The 14,632-nt window shown below is 38.5% G+C and overlaps 2 protein-coding genes across 2 annotated transcripts in view; both read left to right on the top strand.

Annotated features, from left to right (window-relative positions):
• LOC103149839 (hydroxysteroid 11-beta-dehydrogenase 1-like protein) overlaps window positions 1–1,652 on the top strand; it is a 10,962-nt gene extending 9,310 nt beyond the window's left edge. The window contains exons 4-6 of the mRNA XM_016680253.1: window positions 39–132; window positions 350–515; window positions 601–1,652. Of these exons, the coding sequence (XP_016535739.1) occupies window positions 39–132; window positions 350–515; window positions 601–784 (444 nt within the window). The 3' untranslated portion in view covers window positions 785–1,652. The remainder of the gene's footprint in view (window positions 1–38; window positions 133–349; window positions 516–600) is intronic.
• Window positions 1,653–3,233: 1,581 nt separating this feature from the next.
• LOC103149837 (hydroxysteroid 11-beta-dehydrogenase 1-like protein) lies at window positions 3,234–6,998 on the top strand. Its single transcript, XM_007569186.2, has 6 exons — window positions 3,234–3,390; window positions 5,211–5,341; window positions 5,598–5,801; window positions 5,890–5,983; window positions 6,352–6,517; window positions 6,598–6,998. Exons 1-6 carry the CDS (start codon window positions 3,306–3,308, stop codon window positions 6,779–6,781), a joined length of 864 nt encoding a protein of 287 aa, XP_007569248.1. The 5' UTR covers window positions 3,234–3,305; the 3' UTR covers window positions 6,782–6,998.
• The last annotated feature ends 7,634 nt before the right edge of the window (window positions 6,999–14,632 follow it).

Raw genomic sequence — 14,632 nt, 5'->3', positions numbered from 1 at the left:
TGTGTGTGTGTGTGTGTGTGTGTGTGTGTGTTTTAAAGGTCAATTTCTTAAGCTACATTCAAATGGCCTGGAGAGCTTTGCCCTCTCTTGAGCAAAGTAAAGGATCTTTGGTGGTTGTTTCATCACTTTTAGGTAAATTTGACTCATTTCCCTTTACATGAATTTGCTATGACACATAAGTGATAAATGTACAGTTACAAAAGCATTAAATAATTCTCAAAAGGCACATTTTTATGCTTACGCATTCATATTTTTTTCAAGCTCAAGCTGAACATATAAAGCTATTTTCTTGACTCAAGTGTTTGAGAAAACTCTGCGACTTACTGGGACCTTTGTCGTTGTTTTAAAGGTAAAATGCCGAACCCCTTCACGCTACCATACAGCTCAACAAAATTTGCCCTAAATGGATTCTTTGGGTCCCTTTATCATGAGCTGGCCATGAAGAAAAGCAATGTGTCAATCTCAATATGCACCCTGGGGCTTATTGATACTGATTCAGCCATGGACAAAGTCAGGTTTGTCAAATATGCAAAAGTAAGTATACACAAAGGATTTTGAAAAAAGAAAATCAGTTGCGAATGAGTTATTTTCTCTTTTTAGGGGCGTTACAAATATACCAGCCTATCCCGCCACAGAAGCCGCATTAAATATCATCATCACTGGAGCAACAAGACAACTGGACCTTTACTATCCGTGGTTCACACAAGTCGTAACTCTAATAAAAGACTGGTTTCCTTCAATGATAAACTACTTCATCCAGAACTCCTACAACTACATTCCATGAACAATATTTGTTTGCAGCATTAATGCTTTTATGGACGTACATATGTGTTTAATTTTGTGCTACAATATCGGCACATTATATGATTAATCAGACAGCTACCCTTATTTGCTTTCAGTTTGCACATTGTGTTGTTTTTAATCATATAAATAAATAAAAAAATCACATTTTTGCAAAACAGACATCTCAAGCATACTCAAAATTTTGGTTTTGTTTGAAACTTTACACGAGGAGTATAACATCTGCTCAGTGCAGTTGCTCAATTTGATCCCAAAATGATGATGGGAATAGAAAAAAAAAAAGATCCATTCACTGTTAAGGTGAAAAGCAACCTGAACCATAAGTTCAGAGAGACAAGACTTTAGAAACCAACGAAAACAGTCCATCACAATGAGTAAAAATATGAAAAAAAAACAATATTTGAGCCTGAAAAAGACAAATTTCAAATTCTACATGCAACACTCCATGCAAAGCAATAGAATCGAATGTATGTAAATATTTGATGAACGTAATTACAACAACAAAAAAATGGCATCTCCAACCATTTCTCTCTTTGCATGTTTCATTTGTACCAGAGTTGGGTCAAGCACCAGTTTTAAGCACTTAGATCATTTAATGAATTTCTCATCATCAATCATACAGTTTCCAAAATGACACTTTTGACTTTTACTAATTATCAAGACAAAGTTCTTTCATTTCCTTGTATGGCCTTATCACTGTGCCTGGAGTTTAAAGAATAATAAATTAGGTTGTATTGTGTCTTTTTATTTTGTGTCTTTTTTTTTTTTCTTTGAAAATTTAAAGAAAGCAAATTGTCTCAAAGGCACCTTGGAAACTTCTGGGCATGAGTCTGCCCTCTGCAGGTAAAAAAAAAAAAAGAAAGAAAGAAAATAGCCTTATCTGCCTTTGCCTTTCCCAGACAGCAGTCTCCCTCAAAGTTGACCTTATTGCCTGTTGTACATTTTCAGTTTTATTCTCAAATTATTTTTTAGATAATTACATTCTATGCAGCACTGACTACACATAGAGGACTATGTCTTCTCCTGTGACAAACATCAGTGTCATCTTAGAAATCTTTAATAGTATGACACATTCACTGCATTGTTTTTTTTTTATTCTTTCCCATTTCTACAGATGACTGAAATTCAGCTTTCTGTTGAATGTTTTTATTACTCCATCAAATAACATAATATCGGATATTAACCTTTTCTCAGTATCCTTTTATGACATCCAAACAATCCATAGTTTTGTAAAAACAGAAAAAAAGGGCTGTTCTTTATCTGAAGCATATCTAAAACATGTACAGTTTCTTCGTTGTCACTCTTTTTCTAAATTCACTAAAATAATCTAAAGGTAACAGGCCACAAATAAAATGCACACCAGTAGAATGTGAAAATTGTATTGATTTTTTATTTATTGGTGTTTCCCCAAGTTGAGAGATTTCCTCACTGCTTGCCACTGAGAAGTGAGAGGTGGAGGTTGGACATTCAAAATTGCTGGGCTATAAATATCAAATGAAAATCAAACAATGTTTTATTTTATTATTAAATATTATCAATATTAGTGTAGTGATATATTTCGAAGATTAATATAATATTTAATAATCATGATGCATATGGCTGTGCGACAAGTGAGGGCCAATAAATTTATTCAGATTGGATTGGAGTCGACGTCGCTTTACTGGTCAAATCTTATGCATCCGTCTCCTGATGCCGTCGGTCCATACGCATGCGCACTTTGCATTCACACACACACACACACACACACACCCTCCGTTGCGTTCACTGAGAGTTTGTAACGTAAAACGTATGGACAGTCTCTGTCTGTCGCATCTACTTATTTCCACACATTTTATGAGTTGGCTGTTTATGGAGTCAGCTTTGTATATAAATAATTTTCCAGCCGCGTTAGGCCTCTGTTTTCCCCGAAAGTATGTTAAAGAAAATGCATTGAAAAGCATTTTTTTACGGTGCACAAACAGCCCCAGAAAAATCAGACCGAGTGTAAGCAGTTAAAAAACAAAAAAAACAACAATCATAATTGATTTACAAACTGTTAAATATTAAACCACATTCAGTAGTTTAAGATCACCACTGTCTTTTTTCCGTCTGGCCAGTTTTGATCTGACCACCATTTTTAGCCAATCAGAAATCAACAAAACAACATAATAGTCTTTCAGAGACGTTCTTCTAAAAGCTTTTGCTTTATCTTTGAGACGGAAAATAACTGATAATATAAAAACGAGCAGTTATTTGAATTATTTATTTACTTTTTGATATATCCATATATCAAAAATATATATCATGAAATTTTTTTTAAATTTTTTTTCATGGCTCACAACAGCAAAGCATGGATTTCACCAGGAGAAAGAAGGCAGGTCAAGTTCTAGTCCAATGAAACATTAACCTGGGAGCCACGCCCCCTAAATGTCCGGAAAACAGGAAAAATGAGAAAGTGCGTTATTACACACATTCCAGCTCACAGCTGAAAACTGAAACACACAGAAAAACATTGCACAAGCAACATGGGAGCCTTCGTAAAGATTGTAATTGCTAGCATTTGTGTTGGCTATGTAGCTGTCAAGTGGAATAGACCAAGTTTTGATCCAGGTAAGTTAAATAAATGTATTACTGCTTCCATAAATCCAACTGCTAATGATACATTTTGAGTCAATCACTTATTGCAGCACACGCTCACATGCATATTGTGAGCATGATAGACTGATGTCAGATAAATGTGGTAATAAAAACAGACTGTAAACAATATGCAGGCAACTTATAGTTTCAGAATGGAATTCTAAAAACGAATTTATTTCTTTCATTGATTTCAAAAAGTGAAATTGTTTTTTTGTTTTTTGTTTTTTTTTATTATGCGCATAATAATGTACCATTTAACTTATTTATACGTGTATAAAATATTATACTTGCAAAAAATTATTTCAACTAGATAACATTTTGGGGCCCAGAAGTCATTGAGGTCCACGGCTGCTGCCCCTGTTAGTTTTGCTAAGACTTGGTCCAGGCTTCTGCTGCTGTGTCCCCCATGTGTCAGACCTCTCCTGAACCAGAGACAAGATCGGAGATGCTTAGCCTGGGCCAAAGGAATAAAGGAATGAACTGATGCTCAGTAGTCCAAAGTTATCTCAGATAAACGTGCTTCATTTGGAAATCGAGGTTCCACAGTTTGGAGGAAGAGACTAGAGATGCAGAATCCAAGTCAACTTAGGTCCTGTGTAAAGTTTTCATTGTGAGTGATATTTAGGGAATTCTCTTATTGTGTTGGTCCACTGTTTAATGAAGTTTAAGGTCAGCGCTGCCATCTAAGCAGGAAATGTTTACAGCACTTGATGCTTCCTTTTTTACTGACAACCTTTATGGAGATGCAGGAGGACTTGGCACATGCTCACACTGCCAACATCTCTCTTACCTGGTTCAATGACCACAATGTCATTGTGCTTGATTGGTCCATGAACTAGGTTGAACTAAACCCCAGTGATAGCCATTGGAATATTGTCAAGATCAAGACGAGAAACATCAAGGCCTTCTATGCAGACCAGCTAAAGTCTGCTACTGTAGCCACAGACTGAGCGCCGTCATTCATTTAAAAAGAGCCTTAACCCTATATTGAGTGCACATACTAAAAATACTTTCCAGATGGCCTTTCTGTTTTATTAGCATATTTATGATAAACTTAGTAAGCTAGCGGTACCTAGAGGTATCCCTGCAGTTGGCATCTCTACTGAGATGCTGCCTGAAACCTGGTAACTGCAGTTTTAATAATGTTACCTTATTAGAAAAATGTGTGATGCTTCTCTGGTAGCCGTGATCGTTCATGGATGTTGTATTCCAAACATCTAGTTTTGCCTTTTTTGTGAATAGAGGGAGAATGTGGAAGTCTTCTTTCAGCCAGCTGGCAAACGGTGCACAGCTGGAGAAAACTCCAGTCACTCCACGTTCTGGTGCATTTCATTAAAAAGATTCTAAACCATATGAACAGACGGATGGACTTTTTTAGCTGTTATTAAATCATAACATTTTAAAACTTTGGCACGCTAACTGATTTTTCTAAGACCCTGATTATGACCCTTCCGTGACCTCTTTTTGATTTTCTGCACTGCAAGTTGAGCTAGCAAATACTAGTTATCTGCTTTCTGAAGAGATTACAGATGCAATACAATGGCCTGCTGAGATAACATTTTATTGTCTTCAAGGTTAACTGCTGTAGATGTGGGACTGTAAAAAAAAAAAAAAAAAATGCACGCAAGTATTTTCTGTAGGTTGTAGTTTATGCAATGTAGTGAGAGTCTTGTGCATTTGTGAACACAGATCATTTCTTGTTGTTGTTGCTGTTCTTCTTCTTGCATTTTAATGTTCATGTTATAAGTAGAAATAAAGGTTTTTGTTTTTTAAATCGATTGTTTTTATGTCAGAGTCTCTCAGAGGTGCCAGGGTGTTGGTCACCGGGGCCAGTTCAGGCATTGGTGAACAAATGGCGTATCACTACGCCCGCTTTGGAGCTCAGATTGTCATCACAGCAAGGAGGGAGAAAGTTTTACAGCAGGTCAGGTTTTTTTTCTTTTATAGCAGTTTTCTCTGTCCTTGAGTACTGTGTAGTAATTCAGTCAATTTTGCAAGTAATAATAAAACGGCTTCCAAAAAGCACACATGTAAATGTGACACTTTTTTTTTTTTTAAATGATCGATTTTAGTTTTACATAGAAAATGATCAGGTGGTTTCAACATACAGTAGTCAAACTATATGTTAATGTTCAGGCTAGTCTGTATATTTTCTCATATTTACTCTGTTTTGCTCACAGGTTACTGAGAAGTGTCTGAGTCTGGGGGCCCAGAAAGGTCTCTTCATATCTGGAGACATGTCTACTGAGTCTGACCCGGACAAAGTGGTTGACTTTGCTCTGGAGAAACTGGGAGGCTTGGACTACCTGGTTCTCAACCACATTGGTGTGACTCGCTTTGCCATGTGGGATGGAGACGTGGATCACGTCAAGTGGCTTATGAAGGTAAATGGAGCACTTTGATGGTCTGTCAGTGCTTAAAACGAAGAAAGTGCCTCTGATCTTTCTCATTATGTCTTTTTGTTTTCCGAAGCCCAATTTCTTTAGCTACATACAGATGGCCTGGAGAGCCTTGCCCTCTTTGGAGAAAAGTAAAGGGTCTATGGTTATAGTGTCATCAATGGCAGGTGAGCTTAATAGACGGCAAATTTAGATACATGTACACTTGTTTTAGGGGTGGGCAAGAAAAAAAAAAAAACATTTGTAGCTATTTTTATTTTATTTTATTTTTTTAATTTTGTCAACTTGTGTCCAAATGTGGGAAAATAGTATCACAAATCAAAAAATATGACTTACCCCACTGATTACTGACCTGTATCCCATGGTGGGCTGGTACTGGGTAATCCTAAAAGGAGTATCTGCTAATCTGACCTCTCTGCTAAGATTAACTGGTCACAAAAAACACTATACCAAATGCTCGTGCCTCTGCCATCAGAGGCCACATGGTTATAACTCAACTCTGCACTGGACTCAGATGTTTATCTGTGGTTTGCAGGGAAGCTGAGCAATCCCTTCACGGCCCCGTACTGTTCAACAAAATCTGCCTTGAATGGATTCTTTGGGGCCCTCAGCCATGAACTTGCAATGAAGAAAAGCAACGTGTCCACCTCTCTTATCACACTAGGACTCATTGACACCGAATCAGCTTTGAACGCAGTCAGGTTTGTTAATCATATGCAATAAACATGGACAATATCTTGCGTCGTGATTTGATGTGAAGGACTTTTTTTATGCGCTCCAGGGGAATCATCACGACACCAGCCTATCCTGCGACAGAAGCTGCATTGAATATCATCGTAACAGGAGCAACAAGGCAGTTGGAGCTGTACTATCCCTGGTACACATATGTCATGAACTTCTTCAAAGACTGGTATCCCCCTCTAACAAACCATCTCATCCAGAACGCCCTCAACTACGATCCATAGGAAACATGTTGAGATGGGTTTTTTTTTTGTTGTTTTTTTCTTATTGTAAGTTTTTGATGCCCACATCAAGTATTGCTGGAAATGTCTGATTCTGAAATTCATTTAAATGTTTCTCAGATTTAGACTTCTTAAAGAAATGCACCTTTTTATGTGTGTCAAAGATTGCACTTCCTGATTTTTTTTCTGCTTATCAGATTAAAATCACACTTGAATATGGTTTCTGATATCAGTCTTGTTGTACACATTTCTTTATTTTTTTGTTATGACAGTAGGAAAAGTACATTTCGGTTTTAACAAAAAACAAAACACAACAAAAAAACAAAAGACAAGAAAAATTACATGCATCCAGTTTGGAGCCAGTCAATAGCTTATAGATCAGTTTATATCTAAAATAGAAAGATGGGTTCATGACAAGGAGCTTAATGCAGGAAAAATATGTGGTGACAAAGGACATAAAATGAAAATCAGGTATGGTTGCAATGCATAAAACCATTTTAATACGTACTTGCATGTCAGAATAATAGCAGAACGGCATGTTTTAAAAGACTAACATTTGGCTGCATTTTTTGTAACTTTATGACTCATTCACTAGTAAAGATAAAGTTTTTATTTTTTTAAATATTTACTACAACCAAGAAATTTCACCTTGGAATGATGAATGTTGAAGTTGTACATTCATGACGGTACATTGAAAAATTAGGGTAATTTTTATTTTGTTTTAAGGTTTACTCATATTCAATTAAATTCTGCTTATTTATTTAGCACCATTTCACAAAATGTTGTTTCACGCAGAACTAAATTTGAGTAAATTTACTTCATGTGTTTAAGACACTGGCACCATATGTTCTCTGAATGTCCACATGAGGGCAGTAGTGCCTAAGTTGTAAAAGGAGCATTGCTGCAACTCAGCAGTTATAGTTCAGGCTCATTTACAATATCGTCATGTATGTCAGGGGAACGAGGTAAACAACTGAACTATAATTGAATTATTTAAAACAACTGATGATTAACACTATATAAATAATTATTTTTATAACCTGAATCATTAGACTTTTAAGTTTCTTTAGTCTCATGATTCTGTTTTCATTTCCAGCCTTCTCTTATATCCTTTAGTTTTGTTCGCTCAAAGGTAGCCACACTAGGAGCAGCAGACTCCTTGCAGAGCTGGACCTTCTCACTGTGCCTTTGTTCGCCAAATCCCAAAGGCACCACAGGCTCCCTGTGAAGCTCAACCCATCCCGGTGGTCTACTCTTTTTGTAGTGCAACCAGAAAGCTGTGACCTGCTGTTTGAGCTGTTTTCTTCTGTTTATCAGGATGGAGTTGTCCTTGTTGTATATAAAAAAAAAAAAAACTTAGTGCAGCTTAAAATGTGTTTTTCCCCTCATACTCAATATACATGAGATTGTAGAGGAAGAGAAAACCAGTGAATATGAAGTGAGTTGTCTTCTGACTGACATGATGATTGGAGGAAGTAATTGAAACGCACGTCCTCTTTGTCCTCGTGTTGACACTCTTGAGAGAATTGTTAAGATGATAGAAACCTTCCCGTAGGCGCCACGGAAAGGAAGAAAGCTCTTCTTCAGTTCTGCCTTACTTACTCCTTCCCATCCATTGTTAAACATGCACAAAATGCTCGGGCCTCCTGGAGAGGGAAAGCAGGGCTGGCCTGGGAGCACAGCCAGAAACACCTGCAACAGATTAGAGCTGCTAATGCTAGGCAATAAATCCTCTCACCCTTCTGGAGCATCTCTTTCTCCTCCATACATAGGTTTCCTTCCCACCCCCCCAACACTTACTGGAACTATATGCAACCTGCGACACGTTAATGCATTTCTTAATGCGTTAAGTAAGGGTATTAAGTACATTATTGAGGTTTTCCCCTGGGTCTGGCCTCAGATACAGTGTAGCTGCTGAGGAAGGCTGACTACCTGTAAAACCTGAGAGGTGGCATTCAGATCGTCTGCTTCTGAGTTTTAAAAAAAACTCAGAAGCAGACGATCTTCTGAGTGAGAAAAAGGCATGATGCAAGTGGAGGAGGATGAGGAAGAGCAGCTCGGACCAGGTTACAGAGGTTACAGAGCGTGAGCGAACAGCAGCAGGTGAAACTACAAACTTTATATGTTACTTTAATGTAAAACTATTACAAATCCAATAGAATAGTTTTCATAGAGAAAGTTTGTGATTTTAAGACATAGTGAGATTGCAAGACACACTTTATAATCTGATCTGCACCAAGGAAGATTTTGAAATGTCCAACTTAAATGTAATTACAATAGTCCCTATTCCTCTATTGCATATGTGTCTTAACTATGGACATTCTACATAGTCAATGTCCATAGAAAACAAACAAACAAACAAAAAAAAACATGCTACTTGTTCATCTTTGGGAACAAATTTCTGTCTGACGTCATCCATCACATATTTTGGGCTACAGACAGAAGAGCCCTGATGTTCACACTCTGTTCACTGGCTAGAATCTAATGCTGTGTGGATGCTAATCACAGCCTGCCACTGGCCTGGGAAAAAGTGAAAGATATTTTTTTTAGAAAAGGGAATCAAAAAAAGAGAATGTTTGATCTCACTGAGTACACCTTTAAATTTGATCTGTTTTGATTTCGCTCCAATCTTTTCTGCCGCCTTATAAATTCGATCATTTACTCACCAGAAAACATATGCAAGCAATCCAGAGTATCATGGATGACCGTTGTAAAGTTTATGCATTTGGTTTATTGATGGTGTTTTAGGCCGAGATAATTTGCAGGTTTATTTCTGACTGAAGGAACACGCCTTTTCTGTCTTAATTCTTGTAAAAAGGCTGAGATTTTATACTTTTCAACTAAACTTTTAATATGCATTTTGAGTGAGCATTAAGTAAGCTTTATGTACAGTGTGTTTTTCACCGACGGTAATCACAAAGAACCTAACATTATGATAAGAGATTGATTTGCTGAGTGCTGTTAGAATGTGTTGAATCCATCCAGGTTCACTGTTATTAATTGTCTCCAGCTCCGAACAAAGCTCTGGAGGATGCTTAAGGTTGCAGAGTGGGCACATTTTACTCTCTTTCAAGAAGCGCGTGTTTTGTGAGCGTTTAGTCTTCCCATAGCAGACTGAAAAAGAAAATTGGTGAATTTTACCATCTCTGTAAGACAGCTGGCCACTTCATCTTGAGTTTGGATAAGATTTTTGGATGATATTGTTTGCTCAAAAGTATTCACACCCCTTAAATGTTTTACTTTTTTTTTTTTTTTTCCAAGTTGCAACCACAAATGAAGATCATTATCACCAAACATCTCTTTAATGTAAACAGACCCCATGACATATCTCCAAAAATATATTTTTTTTCTTGTTTTTTTTTCCCTGTGTACATTTGCAAAGAGCAGTCCGGCGTCTTTTGGAGTAATGGTCCCTGTTGGTACACGGCATATTTCACCGTTGATATTGACAGAATCTTACCAGCTTCAGGCAGCATCTTTACATGATCTTTGGTTTTTGTTCCCACCGTACATCGTTTTATCAGCAGCATCAGTCTTAAGAGTGATTGCTGGCCACCTTGCTTTGGAGTGACTGCCACTGCTCAGGTTCAGCCAGTGCGGGTTGTTGGATAGAAAATAATAGGGGCGCTTTTTCGATGCAAATCTGACACTGTTACTACAGTTCCATCATCCCTTCAGACTGATATTTCTCAGGGACTTTGCTCTTCATTTGTTCTTGAATTTCTCTAGATGATGTGTGGCTACTTTGTGTTGTTAGAGGTAGGTTATAAGTTATTCTGATTGTAGAAATTGGTCAGTAATCAGGCGTGGGTATGACTAGTCTACACGTTTTTAAATAGTAAATCACAAATGACACAAACCTTGACAAAGTTCAAATGGTATAAATACTTTTGCAGGCTACAGTCGGTATGCAATTGTACCCATCTTCAGTCTGTGTTGAATGTTTTGACACAGCTGTTCACATCAAAAAAGGAAAAAAAAAACAAAAAAAAACATCCCTACAGAAGACAATAGTAGCAAAGATTTGTCTCTGTGAGTTTATTACAGAAAAAAATAATCGTTTAACATCCTAATTTGTTCAAACATAAACATATTCATTAGACAATGCGGGGGGGAAAAACCAGAACCAGCATAACCAAGATTGACCCACACAGTATTTTTCCACCAACACTCTCCAATACTGCCCCCAAGTGGTTAGAACGTGATTTACCACTGAAAATTTTGTGCAACAACTACTGATCGAGAAGTCCGTTTTAAAGTTATTTAACTTAAAATCAAAGAAAGTCACATTAGTGAGATATTAGGATTGTGTGGAGCTTGCAGAACACCATATAATGTTTTTATTCTTTTTTTGAATATCAAAAATCAAACATTTTGAAATTTCTTTAAACAACATGAAGCAGAGACAGTTATTACTGCCTGAGTGGACTCTTATTTTAATGTTCAAGCATTCTGACTGAGTGATGCAGAGGCAGCCAAGAGTTCAGTCTGCAACAACAATGTATGGAACCTGCTAGTCTGAAATCACACTGATCACTCCGGCCTTACAAGAGGGACAAAACGCAACGCTCTGATTACTGTCCTCCGCAATGACGATGTAGTTCTGATGTTTTTTTTGTTTTTTTTGCTGTCTGGCTTGCCTTTTTCTCAAACTGGATTCAAAGTGCCAATGTTAATTGACCCACATGGTGACATAAAGTCATTAAACTAGTGACGTGAGAATGAACCATGGGAAATAACATTTGGAGAAACGTCCTCTTATGCAAGCATCCTATTCACTGCCTGGGCCGCTGCCGCTGGGACCAATCACCAAGTCTGAAGATGCACAATGCAAAGCTAATCCAGAAGCTCAAGCTTTATTCTGAAATTAAATAATTAGTGAGTGAAGGCCTGCTTTTCTTCTTATTTCTGTTTACATCCTTTCGAGGTTTCTTTTGAAGCATTAACATACATGTTTTGTTTTGTTTTGTTGTTTTTTTTACTGTTATGACCTGAAACGTAATACAAAAAAACACAAATGAATGAACTCATCAAATGAAGTAAAGACCATCATATATTTCTTTAAACCTCCTTTGATGCAGGGGTAAGTTTTCATCCATTTATTGGCCCTTAAAGTAAACACCTATTGATCTGTGCAGTTGTGTGGGCTGATTAATTTAGAAAAGAATGTTAATCTTCCCGAATAGCAAGCCTGTGCATGACCTCTGAAAAGTTTTCACAAAACATGCTGCTATAATAACAAAAGGAGAGAGTGAGCGAGGCAGGCGGAGGAGGAGGACAGGGGGCAGCGGGAGGGAGCCGGGGGTGGAGAGGGGGGCTCGCTAGATGAAAACCTATGAAAGGGAGCGTCAGGGTGAATAAAAAGTGTGGGTGGTGTGAAAGGTGGCAGAGATGGCCCTGTGACCCCTGACCTCCTTCCCCCAGGTCCATTCAATACGCCACAATGGTTGACACCTGTGTCCTTTCATGGCTGCTGCTTCTATTATCATTTACATCAGGAGAGGGGGAGACAAAACGAGGCCAGAGGTGCTGTGAAGCAGGCAGCACCAGCCTGATGCCAACAGCATCAGGCTGTGTTGTCCCACTTCTGCCCCTCGCTGTTTGAAAGACAGGTGCCCACATATCTCTGTGTTTGCGTGCGCCTGGCAACCTCTTCCTCGCTAATTATTTCACATAACTCCAAACACATCTGCGGGAGAAGAGGATCCACAGAGGCAACAGACTGGGTGCTTTCACATCCCGTGCCTAATGGTCTGACATTGTTTGTTTTCTGTGTTGCCTGTGTCAGCATCTACAGAGAGGACAGCAGATTTGGGGCCAAGAAAACTAAACACCATCCTTCGCACGTGAACAGTGGCATGAGAAAGTCTTCGCCTCCCTTCAAATTTTTCTTTGTATTTGACCTCCTGGAGATTTTGTCATTGCACTCTTGGAAGTGACTTTAGTTTGCTGGTTTTCCACTTTTCCAGGTGGATAATAGCTCTCCTCGTCGTTCACATGAATCCCAAATCGTGGGATGTGGCTGTGAGACACTTTCTATACTAAAGAGTGACCTAAAGTTGTGTGTACATTTCTTCTTTCTAAGATCGCATACTTACAGAAGTGTCCCTGTAAAGTTCAGGTTCACTTTGCATTTTTCACTGTCGCACGTTTGATTGCACAAAACTTAACTTGTGACTTTGATTGAACATGCAACCAGGGTGAAACGAGATTATTTCCATTATTGGTCACCAACTAATAAGGAACCAATATGAATGGGGGTGAATAATATAAATTTGAAGTGACCACTGAAAACTCTGCATATGTGCTCCTTTCACCTATAGAAGAACCCTTATCCATTCTGGTTCAGAAATGAGAAAACATCAGTTTCTACAATTCTTAACCCTGCTACCAGCAGACATGATATAAATATAAGTTTAAGACCTATCGTTATAACTCATCAGTGTATGACATTTACAGGAAGTGTGCTCTTGAGAGCAGTCAACTACACAATTAATGTTACGTTGCCTCCGTAAGCCTTTCTACATCTTTCATTCGTCACGTCAGTTGCCACAAACCGACAATTTTCAGTCGAATCCCAGTGAAACAAGGAGCATGTAAAGCTAAAGACGCTCACAGGACAAGCCTTTCGTTGTGAGCTTGTCATTTATCGGCCTCTCGCTGAACAGGCTGGCGAGGAGAGTCACGGGGAACATGGGCGGTAGGCCGGGGGGGATCCATGAATTCCTCCTTTTTCATTGGGGGAGAGAATGCCCAATTAACAAAGGATAAGAAGTGAACCGTAAACACCCTCAACAAGGCCCAACAAACCTACAAGAATAAGGTCTCTCTCTCTTTCTCTCTTCCTCTATGCCCCTCTGTCTTCCTCCCTCACCTCCTCCCAAAGCCCTACTCCCTCCCTCTTGCACACTCACTCTCTCTTCCACTTCCCTTTACAAAAGGAAGGCTCAGAGCTTACAAAGTGCCAATTAACACTGAATGTTTGCCCCTCGCACCTCCCTCTCTGAACTGCTGACAGCTCTGGTGTTTGGGTTAATACCAAAGGCCTGCAAAGAATTATAATTCTCTTTCTTGCCCCATCCCCCGTTCTCTCCCTATCCTATCCTTTTATTTTGTTTTCAATGGGGTGGTTTTACAGTTCAATGCACAGTCAAAGGGTGATATAAAATGACTTTCCAAAGAATTTCGTTTGGGGAGAAGAGGGGGACAACATGGGTGGGAGGGGAGGGACAGTGGTGGGACAGCCAAGAACAAGGGAGAAAAACTACAAATTAATATCTAAAGGACAGTAAAAACAATTGTCTGGATACGGTTTTCATTCCCTATAAAATTCAAATTTTATAGGGAATGGAGGATTTTTTTTTTTTTTTTTTTTTTTTTTAACAATTACAGATTTCCTTGATAGGTCTGGTTTGTTATTTCTTTCTTCATCTTATTGTAAAGAAAAAGAAATGTGAACCCAAACCTCTTGTATATATATTTTCTCTTTTTCCTCATCCAGAGGAACTTTAGGACGATGAAGATAGCGCTGCGGGTCATTTATCAAAAGCAGGGCTGATAGCCATAGTATGCTTGTTTTCTCCCTGGTAAATCCCAATAAATCAGCCTACTGAATTTAAGGAGCAGGCTAACAGAAGAGGCAGCAGGGTTAAACTCCAGGAGCAACAGCAGCCACCAGCCTTTTGAAGGGAGCTCCTGCTTGTGTTCAGTTCCCTGCCTAAACTCGATCTTTCTCCACAATTTATGACCTCATGGGACTGGGTCTTCTCTCCTGTTTCTTTACTTTAAATCTCCTGGCCAGAATTGGGATTCTGGGGGTAATGAAACAAGAAGTTGGAATGTTTTGTTTTGTTT

Source organism: Poecilia formosa, unplaced genomic scaffold, assembly GCF_000485575.1.
Source record: "Poecilia formosa unplaced genomic scaffold, Poecilia_formosa-5.1.2 Scaffold237, whole genome shotgun sequence".
Taxonomy (NCBI): domain Eukaryota; kingdom Metazoa; phylum Chordata; class Actinopteri; order Cyprinodontiformes; family Poeciliidae; genus Poecilia; species Poecilia formosa.
The sequence above is the reverse complement of the archived record's forward strand: the minus strand, read 5'-3'. Positions and strand labels throughout refer to the sequence as shown.

Bases quoted from the DNA above. Each gene is read 5' to 3' on its own strand.
- LOC103149837 (XM_007569186.2), top strand. From the start codon at position 3,306: ATGGGAGCCTTCGTAAAGATTGTAATTGCTAGCATTTGTGTTGGCTAT. The intron at 3,391-5,210 runs GTAAGTTAAATA...TTTTTATGTCAG, and splicing joins TAGACCAAGTTTTGATCCAG to AGTCTCTCAGAGGTGCCAGG. The intron at 5,342-5,597 runs GTCAGGTTTTTT...TTTTGCTCACAG, and splicing joins GGGAGAAAGTTTTACAGCAG to GTTACTGAGAAGTGTCTGAG.